General features: G+C 45.3%; 1 protein-coding gene across 1 annotated transcript in view; it reads right to left on the bottom strand.

The window, feature by feature from the left end:
• Positions 1-20,676, bottom strand: part of LOC126456088 (sodium/hydrogen exchanger 9B2-like) — a 123,883-nt gene that overhangs the window by 65,720 nt on the left and 37,487 nt on the right. Inside the window, exon 4 of the mRNA XM_050091844.1 lies at positions 8,467-8,763. Coding sequence (XP_049947801.1) covers positions 8,467-8,763 — 297 coding nt within the window. The remainder of the gene's footprint in view (positions 1-8,466; positions 8,764-20,676) is intronic.

The raw sequence follows: 20,676 nt of genomic DNA, 5'->3' as shown, positions 1-20,676 counted from the left end.
TTCATCTTTGCAAATGTGAAATGCATCACTTCTGCTGAGTAAGTGCCCATAACTCTTAAGGTTCGCATTTTACAGCCCATTTTCACTAGATATTTTTTTATTGTTTTGACCCATACTACCAGCTTTGAAAGTTTGTCAAACGAGTTCTGGTCCACCATCTACAGAAACGATCGAACGGTTAGCGTCATTAGTAATCTGCGGCTGTTTCCTGATGACGCTGTAGTGTACAGAGAACTGTCATCTTCGAGCGGCTGTACGAGGATGGCATACGACTTGGATAGAATTTCTGTTTGGTGTGATGAATAGCAGCTTGCTCTAAACGTCTGCTGCAGTGTTCGGGGTCCCTACCAGGTTGGATTGACACGTTCACGCTGGAACTGTAACCACTATGAATCAAGACACAAGGAAAAAACAGTCGTTTAATGTTCGAACAGATTATTAGTGATGTGCTGCCTGACACAGTCGACTCGATTAAACATCTACGCATAACGTTAGAAAAACATGTGAAATGGAACGAGCACGTCACATCGGTTATAGGGAAGGCGAATTGTCGATTTCTTTTATAAGAGAATTGTAAGCCAGTGTAGCTCGTCTGTAAACGGGACTGCGCACACACCCCTTGTATGGCCCAATCCTGCATACTGCTGTAACATTTGGGATCCCCACCAGGTTGGATTAACATGTCCACGTTGGCGCTGTAGCCAGTGTGAACCAAGACGCAAAGGAATTAAAGGCATTAGCTGCCAGTGGGCAATGGGAAAGTTCAAAACCTGTGCCCAACCGGAATTCCAACCCATGTCCTCTGCTTACCAAGCAGATGCACTGACCTCTGACTCATCCACACACAGTGGGCATTGCCACTGCACGGACTACTCTACCACGTCTCCCGTGAGACCCAAATCCTCAACTTATCCACACACTAATGATGTTGTGCCCCTTGCCCATCATTCTCTTCTCGCTGATTCACGTAGAAGTTCGAGCCAGCTGTGCAGGCGCACTGAACAGAATAATGAATTATATGTGTGGTGCTGTTCTTTCAGACACATTCAATACGCACGTATATAGACGGTGGTAGTATCGAGTACACAAGGTGCGAAGGGGAAGTGCATTAGCGCAGCTGCCATCTGCACTCAGGTGATTTACGTGAGAAGGTTTCGCAAGTGATTTAGCCGCACGACGGCAATTAAACAGACATAGAACGCGGAATGGTAGTTGGAATTAGACGCATATGACATTTCATTTCGGAAATCGTTACGTAATTCAATATTCCGAGGTCCGCAGTGTCAAGAGTGTACCGAGAATACCGAATTTCAGGCATTACTTCTCAGCACGGACAACGCAATGGCCGATCGCCTTCACTTAACGACTGAGAGCAGCGACGTTTGCGTAGAGGTGTCAGTGCTAACAGACAAGCAACACTGCGTAAAATAACTGCAGGAATCAATATGGGACGTAAGACGAACGTGTCCGTTAGGTCGGTGCGGCGAAATTTGGTGTTAGTTGGCTATGGTAGCAGACGACCGAAGCGAATGTCTTTGCTAACAGCACGACATCGTCTGCTGCATCTCTCTTGGACTCGTGACCATATCGGTTGGATCCTAGACGACTGAATCAGTCCCGATTTCAGTTGGTAAGAACTGATGGTCGTATTCGAGTGTGGCGCAGAACCCACGAACCCATGCACCCAAGTTGTCAACAAGGCACTGTGCAAGCTGGTGGTGGCTCCATAATCATTGACTGGAAATGGTACTGATCAGCCACTTGGTGACCATTAGCATTCGTGGACTTCATGTTCCCAAACAATGATGGAATTTCTATGGATGAGAATGCCTCATGTCACCGGGCCACAACTGTTAGCGGGTGGTTTGAAGAACATTCTGGACAGTTCGAGCGAATGATATTGCCAGACAGATCGCCCAGCATGAATCCCATCGAACATTTATGAGACATAACTGAGATGTCGGTTGGTACACATAATCCAGCAATACCTTCACAGTTATGGAAGGCTATAGAGGCAGCATGGCTAAGTATTTCTGCAGGGAACTTCCAACGACTTTTTGAGCCCATGCCACGTCGGGTTGCTGCACTGCGCCGGGCAAAAGGAGGTCCAACAAGATATTAGGAGGTGTCCCATGACTTTTGTCATCTTATTGCAGATGACAGAGAGCAAATCAGTTGATTTCATATTTAATACCCAGCACTGGCATAGAAGTATATTTGTTACGTTCCGATTTATAATTCTGAGAGTGATACATGTCATAGAAAAATAATAAGATAAAATGTTATCACACTATGAAGACTATATGTAGGACACCTTGCCACTGATGCACTTAGCTTTCAATAAATTACACGTGAAACTTATGTCATTGACATTCCGCAGTAATGATTTTGCATATATTAATTTTGCAGCCATAAATCGCCGTCTAACTAAAGTTGGTTAGTATTCGCCCTTTCTTCATTCATATTCACCAACGCAGACGACGCCAAAAATAATTTTAAAAAATTGTACGACTATCGTCGAACCTACATGTCTTACGGCGCGTCAGTCTGATGCTATACACACTCGATTTTACACCATTGTTGATGTAGTTACTTTTGTAATGGGTGATACGTAATTCATCTCTTCGGTTACTGAGGATGAAACTCCCGCTTGATGGCCCATAAGTGAGAACGGCCTTACTTATAGGTTGCTGACACCTTACGATAAATTACCATTCAGTCCATCCTCTGATCTCATGCCCGTTCGGAGTTCTCCACTTGTGAGAAAAATTGTTCTCTCATGTTTATTTAGATGGAACATGGATTCAAACATATTATTATGTGAATGAATGCTGTCAAAGTGATGTTTGTCCGAGGAGTATAGCAAACAATGATGCCAGGCTACATTCATCATTTCTGCTGTGCAAGTCACTAACACACAAACGTGTATCGTATGACAGCGGTGTACTTGTAAGGATATCGGATTCTACAAATCTACTTCCGTCCGTCGCTGCCTTCTGTGCGTAAACACGAAAGTGCTGCCACCCTGGCCATGTCACAAGATCTTTTTGCCATACAATGCTCACTTCCACTTTGTAAATAACATTAACTCCCGTGCCTCAAGGCTCTATTCTTTCTCCACACTTGTATAAAATGTTATCACACTATGAACACTATATGTAGGACATCTTGCCACAGATGCACTTAGCTTGCATATCCTCTACACTGCCGACGTGCCTAAGCCCCTCGTCCTTTCAACGGCTGATTTGGGAGAAAGTACATCTAATGCGTATCTGAATAGGACACTGTCTTCTGGCGTACGGAGACCACTTCCGGCGAGAGTGGTCTATTAATGTGAAGTGCTTGTAGTGTGCAGGTCTCTGTACACCCCATTTTAAAAGAATGTGTTTTATATCAAGATACGAGAGTTGCAACCGGCTTGCCAGATAATCTGCCCTCTATTTCAGGAGCCTATGAAATGAATGTGTTTCATGTTTTGATATTCTGGGTAATATCCGACCTACATTTTAATGTGTTTTTAGGATGGCTAGTTCATCCTATTTTTCCCAATGATCAACTAGTAAGAGTTCCGTATTAACTGTTGTCTCGTTATAGTTTGTTTATTTTAGCAATGAAGATTACAAAATGATTGAGTCTCTTCCACTGCGTGCCTCTATGTGAAAGTGGAGAATGGAGCATAGCGGATCGGAGTTTGTATTTGATATTTTATCTTTTGGTATGTAATTTTAAATACTTTTAGTTTAATAAGGGAGCTGACGATCTCTCTGTTGAGTGCCCTTCTTCATACTATCAACCAACAACCAACCTCCCCTTAACCTGCTCCATCTCGCCGACAACACCGCCTTCCAAGACCTGCATCCTACCTTCCAGAAATTCTCACGATCCTTTGAGCTCCATTTCAATAAGTTTACCTCGTGACACGACACGTGGCTTCTTAAAATCAACCCTTCCAAGACGCATGCGATAATAATGCGACGGACCACACGCAAATTCAGGCTCCATGACTTCTAGTTCATCATTTACAATCCCCTATCCGATTAATGAACACATTAAAATACGTCGGACTAACGCTCGACCGTAAACTCCACCCCACCAGAGCAGCCGGCCGTTGTAGCCGAGCGGTTCTAGGCGCTTCAATCTGGAACCGCGCGACCACTACGGTCGCAGGTTCGAATCCTGCCTCAGGCATGGATGTGTGTGATGTCCTTAGGTTAGTTAGGCTTAAGTAGTGCTAAGTTCTAGGAGACTGATGACCTCGGATGTTAAGTCCCATAGTGCTCAGAGCCATTTGAACCATTTTTTAACCACCACAGCAGTACAGCCTGTGGAGAGGGAAGAAGTCACGGAGGAAGAGGCAACCACTGTCTTTAAGCAGTACATTGGAGCACTATCGGCAAAATTCGGACGCATATTGAAGAAGCACCGAGTAAAAACTGTCTTTTGCCCGTCCAATAAAACGCGAGCGTTGCTGGGAAGTGTCAAAGATGATCTGGGTTGCGGAAGGCCGGCGTCTTTCAGATTCCATGTCAATGTGGGAAAACGTATATTGGACAGACAGTGCGCACCATCGAAGATCGTTGACGAGAACACCAGAGGCACATTCGACTGATGTATCCCAAAAGCCAGAGGTTGCAGAGCACTGTTTTTCCGAGAAATACGCGATGGAGTACGAACGTACCATGATCTTGGCACAGACTTCCAGATACTGGGACAGCGTCGTTAGAGGGGCCATAGAAATCCGCAACAGGGGCGATCTCATCAACCGAGATTGCGGTTGTAATATTAGCAAGGACTGGGAACCAGCACTGGGTTTAATTAAGTCGGCCGCGCGCCCTCAGGAGCTTAGTTCGTCAGCGCACCTGACAATGGCGACATTTCCGATCGCCGAAATATTGTGTCAGGCAGCACACCCGCGGACTCTTTGATCGCATGGGGTTAAAGTTCTCAGAAATGGTGTATTTAACAGAATGTGAAATAATTTAAATTTATTGGTAAGCTCCATGAAGAGACTCTTGGGACATATTATTGAAAGCTAATGTTAACAGCGACCGGAAACGAGTGAATATCGTTCAGAAGTCATACACGGTCTTTGGACTTTTGTCGAAACAGCTGCTTCCTTGAACCACAGTGCTGTGATTCTTCGTAGAGTGAACGATGCATATAGTGAGCTGTAGAGGTCAGAAATTGTGGAGGACCGTAGGGTTTGGGGCAGCCAGCAAATACACTCATCCTCACAAGAAGAGCTGCACCCAGAAGGACGAGGAGGGCTGCGATCATTGTTGGCGGGCAGGTGGATGGTAGCACACATATGAACTGATTAGACTTTCAACTATGAAGCATCAACATATATAGCACCACACAACGACGTATTTATAGGACATCGAGCTCCCATGGTTGTGATTACGAGCATTCATTGGGTTGTTTAGGGGAGAAGACCAAACAGTGAGGTCATCGGTCTCATCGGATGAAGGAAGGAAGTCGGTCGTGCCCTTTCGAAGGAACCACCCCGGCATTTGCCTGGAGCGATTTAGGGAAATCACGGAAAACCTAAATCAGGACGGTCGGTCGCGGGATTGAACCGTCGTCCTCCCGAATGACGAGCATCCAGTCGTCAAGGCATGGAGTTGTGCAGGTCTCGGATGTAATATTGAGATACTCTATCCCATGCCTATTGTACCTGAGCACTCAAATCCCACAGATTGGTGTGTGGAGGTGGAGTCCGAAAGACACGCACCATGGTACTCCACATTTCGCGATCGGGGAGAGATCAGGCGATGTCGTTGGCCATGGCAGAATATCCGCGGCTGCAAGGCGCGCTCAGGAGGTGGCACTTGTATGAGGACAAGAGTCGTCCTGTTGAAATAGGGCATTGGCGTGGGCGTTCTCGAATAGCAAGGTTACTGGCTACGGGACCTCATCCAAGTGATTTGCAGCTGACACAGAGCTCACTGAGAACACTAACGGTGGACATGCAGCATAGAATAGCTCCACACACCATCACACCAGATTGGTGGACACCACAAGCTACTCTTTGTGGCGCTCTCGACGCTGCGGGGCTGTGAATGGCAGGCTTTGTGACGGTTGGCATGTGGCGAAATTTGCATCATGCAACTGCCTGACAATGGTACTAGTAGTTAAGAGACGTTGTATAGTACAGGTTCAGGTGATGCTCTGTTGATGCTACATGCTGTCATACTGGCTGGCACAGCTGCTTAATGGACCCTATTCATTTGCCATTGGGTCCACTCTCATGTGACAGACAATCCTTTAGTGTCCTCTCCTTGTCATTCGTGTTGGACAACCAGATCCCACATGTCGGGCATGTGTGCCTTCCTGCATCGATAGCCGCCACCTACAGGCAATGTTGGTATCCTTACGAACGGCGTGGTGCGCAGTGTGACTATAGGACCACCCAGACTCACAGCCCCATGATAGGTCCTTTCGAATCGTTTATCTGAGGAAATACACTACTGGCCATTAAAATTGCTACACCAAGAAGAAATGCAGATGATAAACGGGTATTCATTGGACAGATATATTATACTAGAACTGACATGTGATTACATTTTCACGCAATTTGGGTGCATAGATCCTGAGAAATCAGTACCCAGAACAACGACCTCTGGCCGTAATAACGGCCTTGATACGCCTGGGCATTGAGTCAAACAGAGCTTGGATGGCGTGTACAGCTACAGCTGCCCATGCAGCTTCAACACGATACCACAGTTCATCAAGAGTATTGACTGGCGTAGCGTGACGAGCCAGTTGCTGGGCCACCATTGACCAGACGTTTTCAATTGGTGAGAGATCTGGAGAATATGCTGGCCAGGGCAGCAGTCGATCATTTTCTGTATCCAGAAAGGCCCGTACAGGACCTGCAACATGCGGTAGTGCATTATCCTGCTGAAATGTAGGGTTTCGCAGGGATCGAATGAAGGCTTGAACCACGGGTCGTAGCACATCTGAAATGTAACGTCCACTTTTCAAAGTGCCGTCAATGCGAACAAGAGGTGACCGAGACGTGTAACCAATGACACCCCATACCATCACGCCAGGTGATACGCCAGTATGGCGATGACGAATACACGCTTCCAATGTGCGTTCACCGCGATGTCGCCAAACACGCATGCGACAATCATGATGCTGTAAACAGAACCTGGATTCAGCAGAAAAAATGACGTTTTGCCATTCGTGCACCCAGGTTCGTCGTCGAGTACACCATCGCAGGCGCTCCTGTCTGCGATGCAGCGTCAAGGGTAACCGCAGCCATGGTCTCCGAGCTGATAGTCCGTGCTGCTGCAAACGTCGTCGAACTGTTCGTGCAAATGGTTGTTGTCTTGCAATCGTTCCCATCTGTTGACTCAGGGATCGAGACGTGGCTGCACGATCCGTTACAGCCATGCGGATAAGATGCCTGTCATCTGGACTGCTAGTGATACGAGGCCGTTGGTATCCAGCACGGCGTTCCGTATTACCCTCCTGAACCCACCGATTCCATATTCTGCTAACAGTCATTGGATCTCAACCAACGCGAGAAGCAATGTCGCGATACGATAAACCGCAATCGCGATAGGCTACAAGACGACGTTTATCAAAGTCGGAAACGTGATGGTACACATTTCTCCTTCTTACATGAGGTATCACAACAACGTTTCACCAGGGAACGCCGGTCAACTGCTGTTTCTGTATGAGAAATCGGTTGGAAACTTTCCTCATGTCAGTACGTTGTAGGTGTCGCGACCGGCGCCAACATTGTGTGAATGCTCTGTAAAGCTAGTCATTTGCATATCACAGCATCTTCTTCCTGTCGGTTAAATTTCGCGTCTGTAGCACGTCATCTTCGTGGTGTAGCATTTTTGGTTGGCAGTAGTGTAGATTTTAAACGTGTGGCCTGGGAATAGTGCACGTTCAGATAATGCTCTACCTGCCGTCGTACTGGCCACCACAGGCAGTTATGGGCCTCTTATATAAACCGATGGACATGATGCAAGACTCCTCATGGGCCGGCCGGTTTGGCCGAGGGGTTCTAGGTGCTACAATCTGGAACCGCGCAACCACTACGGTCGCAGGTTCGAATCTTGCCTTGGGGATGGATGTGTGTGATGTTCTAGTGTTAGTTAGGTTTAATTAGTTCTACGTTCTAGGGGACTGATAACGTCAGCAGTTAAGTCCCGTAGTGCTCAGAGCCATTTGAACCATTTTTTTCTTCTCATGGTTCCCTGCGTGATCTGCCGAGCTTGAAAAAATAATCATTGGCACAGCTGATGGTATGTGGCACACCCACCCAATCTGCAGTGGATTGATCACGTACTCTTGGATACAGCACTGTTTATGATGAGTGTAACTGGCGATGTTGCTCGTGATGTTCTGAGAAACGAAGAGGTTTTCAGACAGCAAGAAATCGTGGCAGGCCGCCTGAAACCAGATTACTAGTGACCTCAAAAAGAAGCTAGCAGCGCTGCTTACCTGACGATGGCGGCGATGAGCGTGTAGAGGCCCTGGGGCTGGACGGCGCCCACGTTGCGCAGCAGCAGCCCGGCGAAGAGCGAGCCCAGCAGCGGCGGCAGGCGCAGGCAGGCGACGGCGAGCGCGGCCAGCTGGGAGGCGGCCAGCAGCAGCACGAGCGCGTACAGCGGGCCGCCGGGCGGCAGCGCCGCCGCGCCCGCCTCCGCCACCAGTAGCAGCCACGCCGCGCCCAGCAGCAGCGACAGCGACAGGCCGCGCACCAGCCGCGCGCACCACCGCTGCTCGCACAGCTTCAGCCTGCCTCACCGCCAGCTCGTCTCAGCACACAAGGTGAACCGCAGCAGGAACTAACTACGTTACGTGGTTAACTACAGCCATGGTCTACTTCAAACAAGTGCACACGAGAGACTGTGCACTTCGGATGGGCAAGAAATCACATAACTCTACAGGCTACCAGGTAGATGCCATTTTCCTTGACTCCCGGAAGGCGTCCGATACAGTTCCGCACTGTCGCCTGATAAACTAAGTAATAGCCTACGGAATATCAGACCAGCTGTGTGTCTCGATTGGAGAGTTTTTAGCAAACAGAACACAGCATGTTGTTCTCAATGGAGAGACGTCTACAGACGTCAAAGGAACCTCTAGCGTGCCACAGGGGAGTGTTATGGGACCATTGCTTTTCACAATATACCGGGTGATCAAAAAGTCAGAATAAATTTGAAAACTTAATAAACCACGGAATAATGTAGATAGAGAGGTAAACATTGACACACATGCTTGGAATGACACGGGGTTTTATTAGAACAAAAAAAAAAGTGTTGCTAGACGCGTGAAAGATCTCTTGCGCGCGTCGTTTGGTGATGATCGTGTGCTCAGCCGCCATTTTCGTCATGCTTGGCCTCCCAGGTCCCCAGACCTCAGTCCGTCAGATTATTGGCTTTGGGGTTACCTGAAGTCGCAAGTGTATCGTGATCGATCTCCAGGGATGCTGAAAGACAACATCCGACGCCAATGCCTCACCATAACTCCGGACATGCTTTACAATGCTGTTCACGACATTATTCCTCGACTACAGCTATTGTTGAGGAATGGTGGTGGATATATTGAGCATTTCCTCTAAAGAACGTCATCTTTGCTTTGTCTTACTTTGTTATGCTAATTATTGCTATTCTCGTCAGACATTTTTTAAACTTTGTATTTTTTTTTGTCTAATAAAACCGCATTTCATTCCAAGCATGTGTGTCAATTTGTACCTCTCTATCTATATTATTCCGTGATTTATTCAGTTTTCAAATTTATACTGACTTTTTGATCACCCGGTATATAAATGACCTAGTAGATAGTGTCGGAAGTTCCATGCGGCTTTTCGCGGATGATGCTGTAGTATACAGAGAAGTTGCAGCATTAGAAAATTGCAGCGAAATGCAGGAAGATCTGCAGCGGATAGGCACTTGGTGCAGGGAGTGGCAACTGACCCTTAACATAGACAAATGTAATGTATTGCGAATACATAGAAACAAGGATCCTTTATTGTATGATTATATGATAGCGGAACAAACACTGATAGCAGTTACTTCTGTAAAATATCTGGAACTGTCCATGCGGAACGATATGAAGTGGAATGATCGTATAAAATTAATTGTTGGTAAGGCGGGTACCAGGTTGAGATTAATTGGGAGAGTCCTTAGAAAATGTAGTCCATCAACAAAGGATGTGGCTTACAAAACACTCGTTCCACCTATACTTGAGTATTGCTCATCAGTGTGGGATCCGTACCAGGTAGGGTACCGAGCGAGGTGGCGCAGTGGTTAGCACACTGGACTCGCATTCGGGAGGACGACGGTTCAATCCCGTCTCCGGCCATCCTGATTTAGGTTTTCCGTGATTTCCCTAAATCGCTTCAGGCAAATGCCGGGATGGTTCCTTTGAAAGGGCACGGCCGATTTCCTTCCCCATCCTTCCCTCACCGAGCTTGCGCTCCGTCTCTAATGACCTTGTTGTCGACGGGACGTTAAACACTAATCTCCTCCTCCTCCAGGTAGGGTTGACAGAGAGATAGAGAAGATCCAAAGAAGAGCGGCGCATTTCGTCACAGGGTTATTTCGTAAGCGTGATAGCGTTACGGAGATGTTTAGCAAACTCAAGTGGCAGACTCTGCAAGAGAGGCGCTCTGCATCGCAGTGTAGTTTGCTGTCCAGGTTTCGAGAGGGTGAGTTTCTGGATGAGGTATCGATTAGATTGCTTGCCCCTACTTATACCACCCGAGGAGATCACGGATGTAAAATTAGAGAGATTCGAGCGCGCACGGAGGCTTACCGGCAGTCGTTCTTCCCGCGAACCATACGCGACTGGAACAGGAAAGGGAGGTAATGACAGTGGCACGTAAAGTGCCCTCCGCCACACACCGTTGGATGTCTTGCGGAATATAAATACAGATGTAGATGTAGATCAAAAGTGACTGGAAAGTCACAGTTTTCCAAACAACAAGTTGTCAGTGCGTGGCTGTTATTTTAGTCACGAGTGGGCTGCACAGATACCGAGGATACACTATTTTACTGCGTTCATATTACCGTGGAAGTTACCTATCATTTTGGCTGTTCTAAAGAACAGTTTAACTCACCAGTAACGACTAAAAGTAGCACTGTAACACTCATTGCCGTGTGTTGCCTGTCGACGAATGTCCATACTTCATTCTGCACTGATGCTGATGTGACAAAAGTCATCGTATACCTCCTAAAATCGCGTCGGACCTCCTTTTCCCGAAGTGGTTGTAATGTCCTTCGGATCTTCGGTCTTGGCTAACACTCAGCAGTAGAGCAATGAGACTATTACTTCTTATGTATCGGTATCGACGTTTCAAACAGAACATTGATGAACTGAACTCGCGACCCCTAAGTGGCTGTGGTGGTCAATACGCGTAACTTCACCAAATGTCGTAATTAAATCGTTTATAATCGATGGTTCATCAGTTGCTATTTAAATATTAATAATAAGTTCAAATTAGTTCCAGCGACACCAAATTCCCTATAGACCGGTTGTAATCTCAAATCTATAATCAGTCGTAACACTGTTATTAATTCGTAACGTCAAGGTGTTTCTATATAAGCGCCGAGCGCTTCAGTCAAATAATATCGCAGCACGTTATCTCTATAAATACGTAATATTGTACAACTTGGATGATAAGTGCGTGAATTGACACGATATGCTGGTTTATTACACTATATTAGTCGCTTCCTAACAGAGCCGTGAGGAACAAGCTTTCCCAGGTGTTGGGGGCGGGGGGGGGGGGGGGGGGAATTATAAATTATATGCTTCGTAACTGTCGCCAAGTTTCATAGTCCATTAGTTATTACGAATGAAATTGTCTATCTGTGTTTCTAAATAGTGTTAACTTCAGGTTATCTTATTAAAATTCACTTCTGTCTAATATATGCAAGTCCTCTACCTGAATTCTAAATAACGTAATATTTGAAGTCAAAGTATCGTTTCACGGCGTCATAGTAGATCGCAATATTAAATTCTGAAAAAACAATCTAATTGCGCCTACATATACGAGCATTCAAAAGTATGACCTGCTTCGGCTAACTCTCGTAACGTAGTGACAATGGATTGAATTATCCTTAGCCATTACTCATGAATCTCAAAGAGTATTCACACGGAGTATTCTTTGGGAACGTTGGTTCTACTTTGCGAATTTTAATTATAATGATTTTGTGATTTACTATAATTTTGAATTTTGAGTTTTATTTTACTGGAATCCTATCTTTCTTTCGTATTTTAATAAATTATTAAGTATTAGATTCCTGATTCAATTACTGGTTAATATCCTAATAATAGTGTTAACTGTAAATTTGTTTGCTTGTTCATTTTTCATGGAATTTGGAACTTGTTTTTGGGAAATCTTTGGAAATTTTGGAACTAATTTTTGATTTTCATTTCTAGTCCGAGGAAGAGGCATTACATGGTGCAGCAACTCCAGGTGATGTGGACTCAACAAATCGCTGGGAGAACCCTGCAGAAATGCCGAGCCATGCTGCCTCTACAGCCGTCCATGACTGCGAAAGTGTCGCCGATGCAGGATTTTTTGCACGAACTAACCTCTCGATTGTGTTTCTATAAATGTTCAGTCGGATTCATGTCGGACGATCTGTGTGGCTAGTTCGTTCGCTCGAATTGTCCACAACGTTCTTCAAACAAATCGCGAACAATTGTGGCCCAGTTGTAAGGGGTCAACAATATATTTTTGCCTCACGCTTGTCGCAGTAAGTACTATCGATACTCGAGCGTCGCGTGCGCCAGAGAGCATTCACTGTTGTGTGTTACCCAAAGCCGTGGATCTGACCTCCAGCAAATACGTAAATGACGTTAATTGAGTGATTTGTTTCAGTCTTCTTTTGTGCACTGTTATCACGCGGCAACCTCGCCGGACACCCACGATTTGGATTGTCTATTCAATGCCACATGAAGATTATTGGCGTGTGACGACAGTAATAAATGGAAATGAGCGTTTGGCGTCATTGGCCGGGAGACCACCTTGCGGGGCAGGTCCGGCAGCCTTGGTGCAGGTCTTATCACATTCGACGCCACATTGGGCTACCTGCACGCCGGATGGCGATGAAATTATGATGAAGACAGCACAACACCCAGCCCCTGAGCGGAGAAAATCCTCGACCCAGCCGGGAATCGAACCCAGGCCCGTAGGACGGCAATCCGTCACGCTGACCATTCAGCTATCGGGGCGGACACGACACTAATAGGGGACCGGTCATGACTTAAACGGTATTACTCTGTCAGATAAAGGGAGTAACTGCCTAACTGCCTCATTCGTGCTGTTTAGACAAAAGACATAGAACATTAACAACAAAGTATGTACCGATTATTACTACCTGACATCCTAATTAGCTTTGTTGTAACTGATATGAATCAACTCTCGTGCAATTATTAACCGATCTGCCTTATCAGTTGCACACGGTCAAACTATTTGAAACTGTTAAGCTACAATCCACTAGTCAATAATGGTGGGTATAATAGGGAGTATTTCATAGTGACATGGAGTATTTTCATCCATAAAAATTCCATCGTTGTTTGGGAACATGAAGTCCATGAATGCGGCAAATTGTCTCCAAGTTGCCGGATTTACCCACTTCCAGTTAACGATCGGCTCAGCTGGACCAGAAGATACAGTCCACTCCATGTAAACACAGCCCACACGGCTATGGAGCCACCACTAGCTTCCACAGTGCCTTGTTGACAACTTTGGCCCATAGCTACGTGGGATCTGCTCCACACTAAAACCCTAACCATCAGCTCTTACCAAATGAAGTCGGGACTCATCTGACCAAGACACGGTTTTTCAGTCGTCTAGGATGCAAGCAATATGCTCAGAGTCCAGAAGAGACGCTGCAGGCGATGTCGTGCTGTTATCAAAAGCACTCGTGTCGGTCGTCTACTGCCTTAGCCCACCAACGCCAAATGTAGCAGCACGGCCCAACTGATACGTTCGTCGTACGTCCCACATTGATTCCTGCGGTTACGCACGCAGTGTTGCTTGCCTGACAACTTTACGAAAACTCCGCTGTGTTGCCCGTGGTGAGGGTAATGAAATTTGGTATTCTCAGCATTCTCTTGGCACTGCGGATCTTGGAACACTTAATTCCATAACGATTTCCGAAATGGAATGTCCCATGCATCTAGCTCCAACTATCATTCCGCGTTCAAAGTCTGTTAGTTCCCGTCGTGCCGCCATGTCAGAAAACTTTATGACTACATTATTAATTGTTGGTTCACAGGCGCTTTTCTGGCGATTATTGTAACTGGTTTTTTTTTAATGTTAGAGCTGGAGCAATAGAAATATCAGATTTTCGACATATGGAATATTCGAATTCACTTTAAGTCTTCACGTTTCGAGCAAAGGCAGAATATCCGTCAGAAAAGATGACAACAAGAAGCCAGGCCATGCCTGTCTTGTGGCGGATGTGCCAATGAAAGTGATCTCAGTAACAATATTGTACAGCAAGGATAAGTTGCCAACTCAACCGCTGGAGAAGCTCCAAAATTGTGAATCGTGTCTGGTGGATACGCTTTCAAGGTTTCGGTCCAATTAAGACAGTAAAACACAAATAATTGTCGAAGTTATCAATTTATGACATTTAGTTTGCACTCAGTGCATCGATGCATTACAAGTAATTACACTCTAGCCCCTAAACCTAGTTACAGAAATACGAATAAGACTTATATAATAAGGATATTGCGGCCCTTGCCACCCGCAACCTTGAGACGAAGCTATAGTCACTTCCGAGGTCACTCACAGAACACATCAGCTGGTATCCTTCCTGACGGTATCACTGAAACTTCGCAACAGTGCAGAATATGTTTGGCAACTCTGTGACCGAAGAGTTACTTCCTTGATGACACAGAACTATCCTGCTAAATTCGCTTGATATTATCGTGTCATTTCAATTGAATAATGTGAGTGATTTTCTCTGGAGTGTGAGATAAGGGATATCAGTTAATCCTTTTGAGTTAACGAAAGTCGTTCCACACGGGAAATACAACTACTCTCGCCTCTTAAGTTGCGATTGATCTGTCATAGGAGCTACTAGGCCAATAAATAAGTCAAACACACCGCACCTATTCGCTAGCTCCTAGGTAACGTGCTTGCCTGTCAGGTGCACACTGCCTGTGTTCGCCTTTCGAGAGTCGCTGAAAGCCAGATTATTAATTCTTTTGTAGCAGAGCTACAAACAGGCAGATACAAACTTAATAAGGGAATCGTAAGACAAAGCTCGAGCAAAATTCCTCTGGCTACTTTCAGTACCCCTTAGTGTCAGAGCGAAAACCTTACGGTACTGCAAAATTCATAATGCCACTTTTGTTTTCTTCCGACATATTTTTGTTGTTGTGAATACGTAATTTTATTTATGAACTGCCACATTTTCATAATACTTGCGAATGACACAGAACATGAAGTAAACACAGATATTTTCGAAGTCAAAAGTCGATAGTATCCTACTAATTCGTGTTAAAACATGCTCAGTCGTCTTACAGACGCTTAATGCTTTATTAAGATAGACTGCCGTCGTGATGTTTCGGAGTAATCTGAATTTAATTTGTATTAGTACAGTGAATATTTTAACTGCGCTTTCCTTTAGTTTACTGAATGCAATAGTAATCATCAAAGAGAAATTAATCAGCAGCAGGATTTGCATTCACGATATCTAAAACAATCAGACAATCCTAAAGTAGTTTAGAAATTCTATGCCCATAGAAACCTACTGGTTCTAACGATGTCATTAAATCAGTGTAGGCTGAAAAGCAGTTTCGTCTAGAAATGAATTGCCTTGACGGTTGATCGATCAAGAGCGGGAAATGCAAAATTTTACGAGTATATGATGAGAGGGACAAGTGCTTGAGACAGGACTTCCCTATCAATACAAGTGCCTCAGAGATGACTTTCCTATCAATCTCTTGGATAGTTTTGTTTTCTCAAATCAACAGAGTGCCTTATCATGCAGTAGCACACGTGATGTAGTTTTGTGGGTCGATTTTCTTACACTGCGCCCGCAAGGTGTCTCAGTTGTTGGCAAAAAATTCCAGCTGTGTTGCACACACCCCTTGGGGCAGAATTCGTAGCGAAAACACACTTTTGGAGCTATCAGATATAAAATATTATGTTCACACTACTCTTTGCTCGAGTTTACGTCTTTTGGTGGGGCTCAACCTTTCATTTCTTTTTAGGAATTTAACGATAAAGGCATCATAACTCGTCACCAGTGACAGTACTGCATAGGAATGCTCAATGAGCGACCTAATGACGTTAAATAATAATCACTCCGTTGATTTTTGTTGTTTCGAATTAGTACTCCTACACCAGACTTCTCAATTTTGCCTGTTGAATACAAATTTCGCATGATGGTTAAATGGTAATCCATCACATATATCAGTAGTCGAGACTTCCGTAACGTGGAAAATCATTCATGCCAGAACTATCTTTGTTGAAACAAGAATATCTTTTTCTGGCGTATCTTTCGCGAAAGCACTCGCTCCACACCCAGTTCAAATCTTTTTAGCTGCCCCCTCTGCATTCACCCCTCTGTTATACCAAAAGTAAATATTGTGTTGCAGATGTTACACCTTTCTCCACTTGCGACACAATTTTACGACGTTTAACCGTAGTTCATGATTTTCAAGTATGAAAAATCGAATGCCTAACTGCAAGATGATAACTAGAACTTCAAATTCGAAAATGACAGTTGATACATACACTGACAGCTTCGCGCCGCGTTCACCTGGGCGGCGCGGGATTGCAGGCGGCGGGTGGCGTCTGGCCGGTGGCTGGTAGCCGCTGCAACGCGAGGAAACGCTCGAGCGTAAGCTGTTCTGATCGCGACGCAGCCACGAGCTGTCCTGCGGAATAATTTCTGGAAGTACTTGTTATTGCTGGTGGGTAGAATGTGAAGCGAATTATCTTCGATGTTCAATCAGACTCATAATTTTAGACGAGGGCCGAAATGTGGTACAAAAAGATGCCGTTGGGCGCGAACACGCGACTATAAGTTTACAATTCGCGAGGATTACCACTAGACCACGGGCTCCCCAAACACAACTGCATCTCGCAAGTAGATAACACTTCCTCCTGACACTTCCGCATCTAGCAGTGTTGTCAGATCGTGAAAACGGTCGGACTTAAGCATTTTCAGGGGCGGTAGGTTTTATTGGCCACCTTAAGTGAACGACTCGGACTTTATGACTAAGACTGTACATTAGCATATAGGCGGTACCGTTTGGCAGTGCTCCACATGTAAGAGTATTGGTGTGTACGCTGTTACCACCACCGTTGTCTACTTACCAATCGTACGAACGACCGTGTTATTTCTGTGACAATGTCTTCACAGTACGTTTTTCGGTCATACAGCAGTGGCCGGCCGAAGTGGCCGAGCGGTTCTAGGCGCTACAGTCTAGAACCGCGTGACCGCTACGGTCGCAGGTTCGAATCTTGCCTCGGGCATGGATGTGTGTGATGTCCTTATGTTGGTTGGGTTTAAGTAGTTCTAAGTTCTAGGGGACTGATGACCTAAGAAGTTAAGCCCCATAGTGCTCAGAGCCATTTGAATCATACAGTGGTGTACGCCATTAGGGCACTGTGCTGGACACGGCTGTAGCACGTAACGGTCTAGATGCTGGAAGACCCTGCAACAACAAAATTTGGCTGGTCCGAAGGAGAGATGTGATGCTTACAGATCCTCGACTCTAGCCTACGTGCAACTTCCTGGGTTATGTTTCAAACATTTGCCTCCCATGTGTCACGCCCTGAACAATTATTTATTGAATAATTCCATTTTTGCACCTCAACTGCAACCTCCTGTAAGAGGTCCGAGCAGATGTAATTTCGATGTATTGCTCATGCGCTGCCTGCGATATGCAAGGTATAAGAGAATCGCTGACCAGAGAGCAGTGTTGACTGCAGTAGGTACTGTGTAGCTGTAGCAGTAAGTAGTGGCTTGTCTGCGCTTGTCTGGTCTAGAGTCTGCTCTGGTCTGGTATGGTGTATCGTGTTGGCTGGCCGGTCGCGGTGCAGCGATGCCGGAGCCTGAGTATTATTGTATAAGGTAAAAAGCAGCCTCGCGCATATCTAGTAATGTATCTAAACTCCCATGTAAATGTTTTAAAAATGTGGTGATAATAATCTTTGTCATATAAAGTAATTTCTAACAAGCATTCATTTCAATTTAAAGAATTTACTAATTTCTTCAATCCATGATCATTCCTATTGTTGCAAAAGAAAAATCACCTGTTTCTTTCATAAATGACAAATCTATCGGCCAGCATTGCACAGAGCTGTGCCGGAAAAATTTTAGGTGAGAGCAGATATATTCGCCGTTTTTATTGAGGCAAGAATTTTTTGCTTTTTTATTCAGAATGATCTTACAGGGCCATGACGCAGCACTGCTGTCGTCCAAAATTTACCAGGTTACTGAATTTATTTTTTATTACGAGGTTTAGGAATTTTTCTGTTTCGAGCTTACATTAAATGAAAAAAGAATTTTGTGGGTACATTAAATGTGAATGCATTTCTGTACGGAGATTATAAATGGGAACCAATTTTGTTCTGTGAGGTTACACTTAAATTAGAATCATTAACCCAATAATGTTCATTTTTATTATTTTTTGTGGGGAGGTTACACTCCTTCCCTTCAAAGTAAAGGACTTGTTTCAGACTTTACATGCATTTTCAGATGTCACGAATGCCGAAAGAACGTGAATCAACGTTTTTGTTACCTTGCATGCCAATACGTAGGAATAGACTACATTAAATACTCGTATACCTTTTTTACACCCGCCTCCACAGCCAAGATCGCTAGCGTACGCCTATGCGTTGGTGCTTGAATCGAAGCTAGCCGGTTCGAATGCTGGAGGTGAAGACATTTTCATCACCAGTATCTGGTGCTGGCGTAAAGTGTCTTATCATCAGAATTTGTGCCAATGTCCTGGATAAAATTCCAAACATCTCTGCTGTGTCTCACGGAGTCAGAGGATGTGACACTGTTGTTGCCGATACGTCCATCCGATAGGGACGTTAAGCTTGACGCAGCAGGCTGTGTGTCGGCACCGGCTATCCCTCCTCCGTTTCTCTCTTAACCTTACAACACAAACACACTAGACGCACACCCGTTACAGTCAGCTACGCTGAACAGATACACTTAAGATACAATTCCCTTACACCGCTCGGAAAGAGACCATTCTGCACGGGGGAAGAAACCCCTTACTGATTAGACAGCTGGAAAAAACCTCGGCGTCTCCCAGCTGATGAGTCCATTCTATTCTTTCTTTCTTTCTTTCTTTATGTTCCCCCGTATATAAAAAGTGAAACTAACAGCATGTGCGGACTACGATTTTGATATACACTACCTGATTAAAAAAGCGAAGTAACTTGAAGGTGAAGAGGAAACGAAATGAATCTTCACGAGCTTGAAGGGTATGTGATGTTACTGCAGTCATTAAAAAATCGAGTCAAATATGCTTGGCAGAATGACCCTTCTTGTCAGCATGACGTTGCATCTCCTCCGCACTATTTTCTTTTGGAAGAATGTAATAAAACCGTGTATTCTCTCCAGAAGCCAGCTGTTCCACAACTGTTGTAACATATACTTGTGATGCTGCATACTGGTAATAGTACAGAGCTGACGTCCGAGATGGTTCCACAAATGCTCTATTGAGGACAAAACTGTGCACCTCAGCATCCTGCAAACACTTCATAAGAAACTGTGCAATGCGTCGACGCATCAGAGATAACAGATGAGGACGCTCTACGTCCATGACGTAATGATTTGCCGTCAGAGTTCCCTCAGTCACTACCAGCCGCGATCTGATGTCATATCCGATATCTCCCCATACAATGACGCTAGGAGTAACAGTGCTATGCCTCTACAAAATACTAGAAGAACGTATCCACTGCCCAGGTCTCCACTGTTCCTGTCGACGATGGTCATCCAGGATAGTGGAGAACCGTGGTGCATTGCTGAAAACACTATGATGCCTTTCACCAGCAGGCTACCCGCGCCAGTCACGATACCAGTCCAAACATAGCCTGCGCAGGAGACTATAATTCTGCAGTCCGGCTGCTGCTGGTCTCTGACCAATAGTGTGGCATGAAACGTAATGTTGCAGGGAGTCAATTACTTGAAACTTCCTGATATATTAAAACTGCGTGCCGGACCGAGACTCGAACTAGGGACCTTTTCCTTTCGCGGGCAAGTGCTCTACCAACTGTGCTACCCAAGCGAGACTCACGACCCGTCATCATAGCTCTAATTCCACCAATACCTTGTCTCCCACCTTCCAAACTTCAGAGAAGCTCTTCCGCGAACCTTGCAGAACTAGTACTCCTGGAAGAAAGGATATGGCGGAGACATGGTTTAGCCACAGCCTGGGGGATGTTTCCAGAATGAAATTTTCACTCTGCAGCGGAGTGTGCGCTGTTATGAAACTTCCTGGCAGATTAAAACTGTGAGTTCGAGTCTCGGTCCGGCAAACAGTTTTAATCTGGCAGGAAGTTTCATAACAGCGCACACTCCGCTGCAGAGTGAAAATTTCATTCAGTCCATTACTTGTCCTCGGATAGCAGGCGGGGATGTGAATGGTTGCGATGGTGCACGATGTGCCTGTCTTCCCTTTTGATGGTCAACCAGAACCTTGACGACGAATATGTCT

The sequence above is a fragment of the Schistocerca serialis genome, chromosome 2, assembly GCF_023864345.2.
Source record: "Schistocerca serialis cubense isolate TAMUIC-IGC-003099 chromosome 2, iqSchSeri2.2, whole genome shotgun sequence".
Classification (NCBI taxonomy): domain Eukaryota; kingdom Metazoa; phylum Arthropoda; class Insecta; order Orthoptera; family Acrididae; genus Schistocerca; species Schistocerca serialis.
The sequence above is the reverse complement of the archived record's forward strand: the minus strand, read 5'-3'. Positions and strand labels throughout refer to the sequence as shown.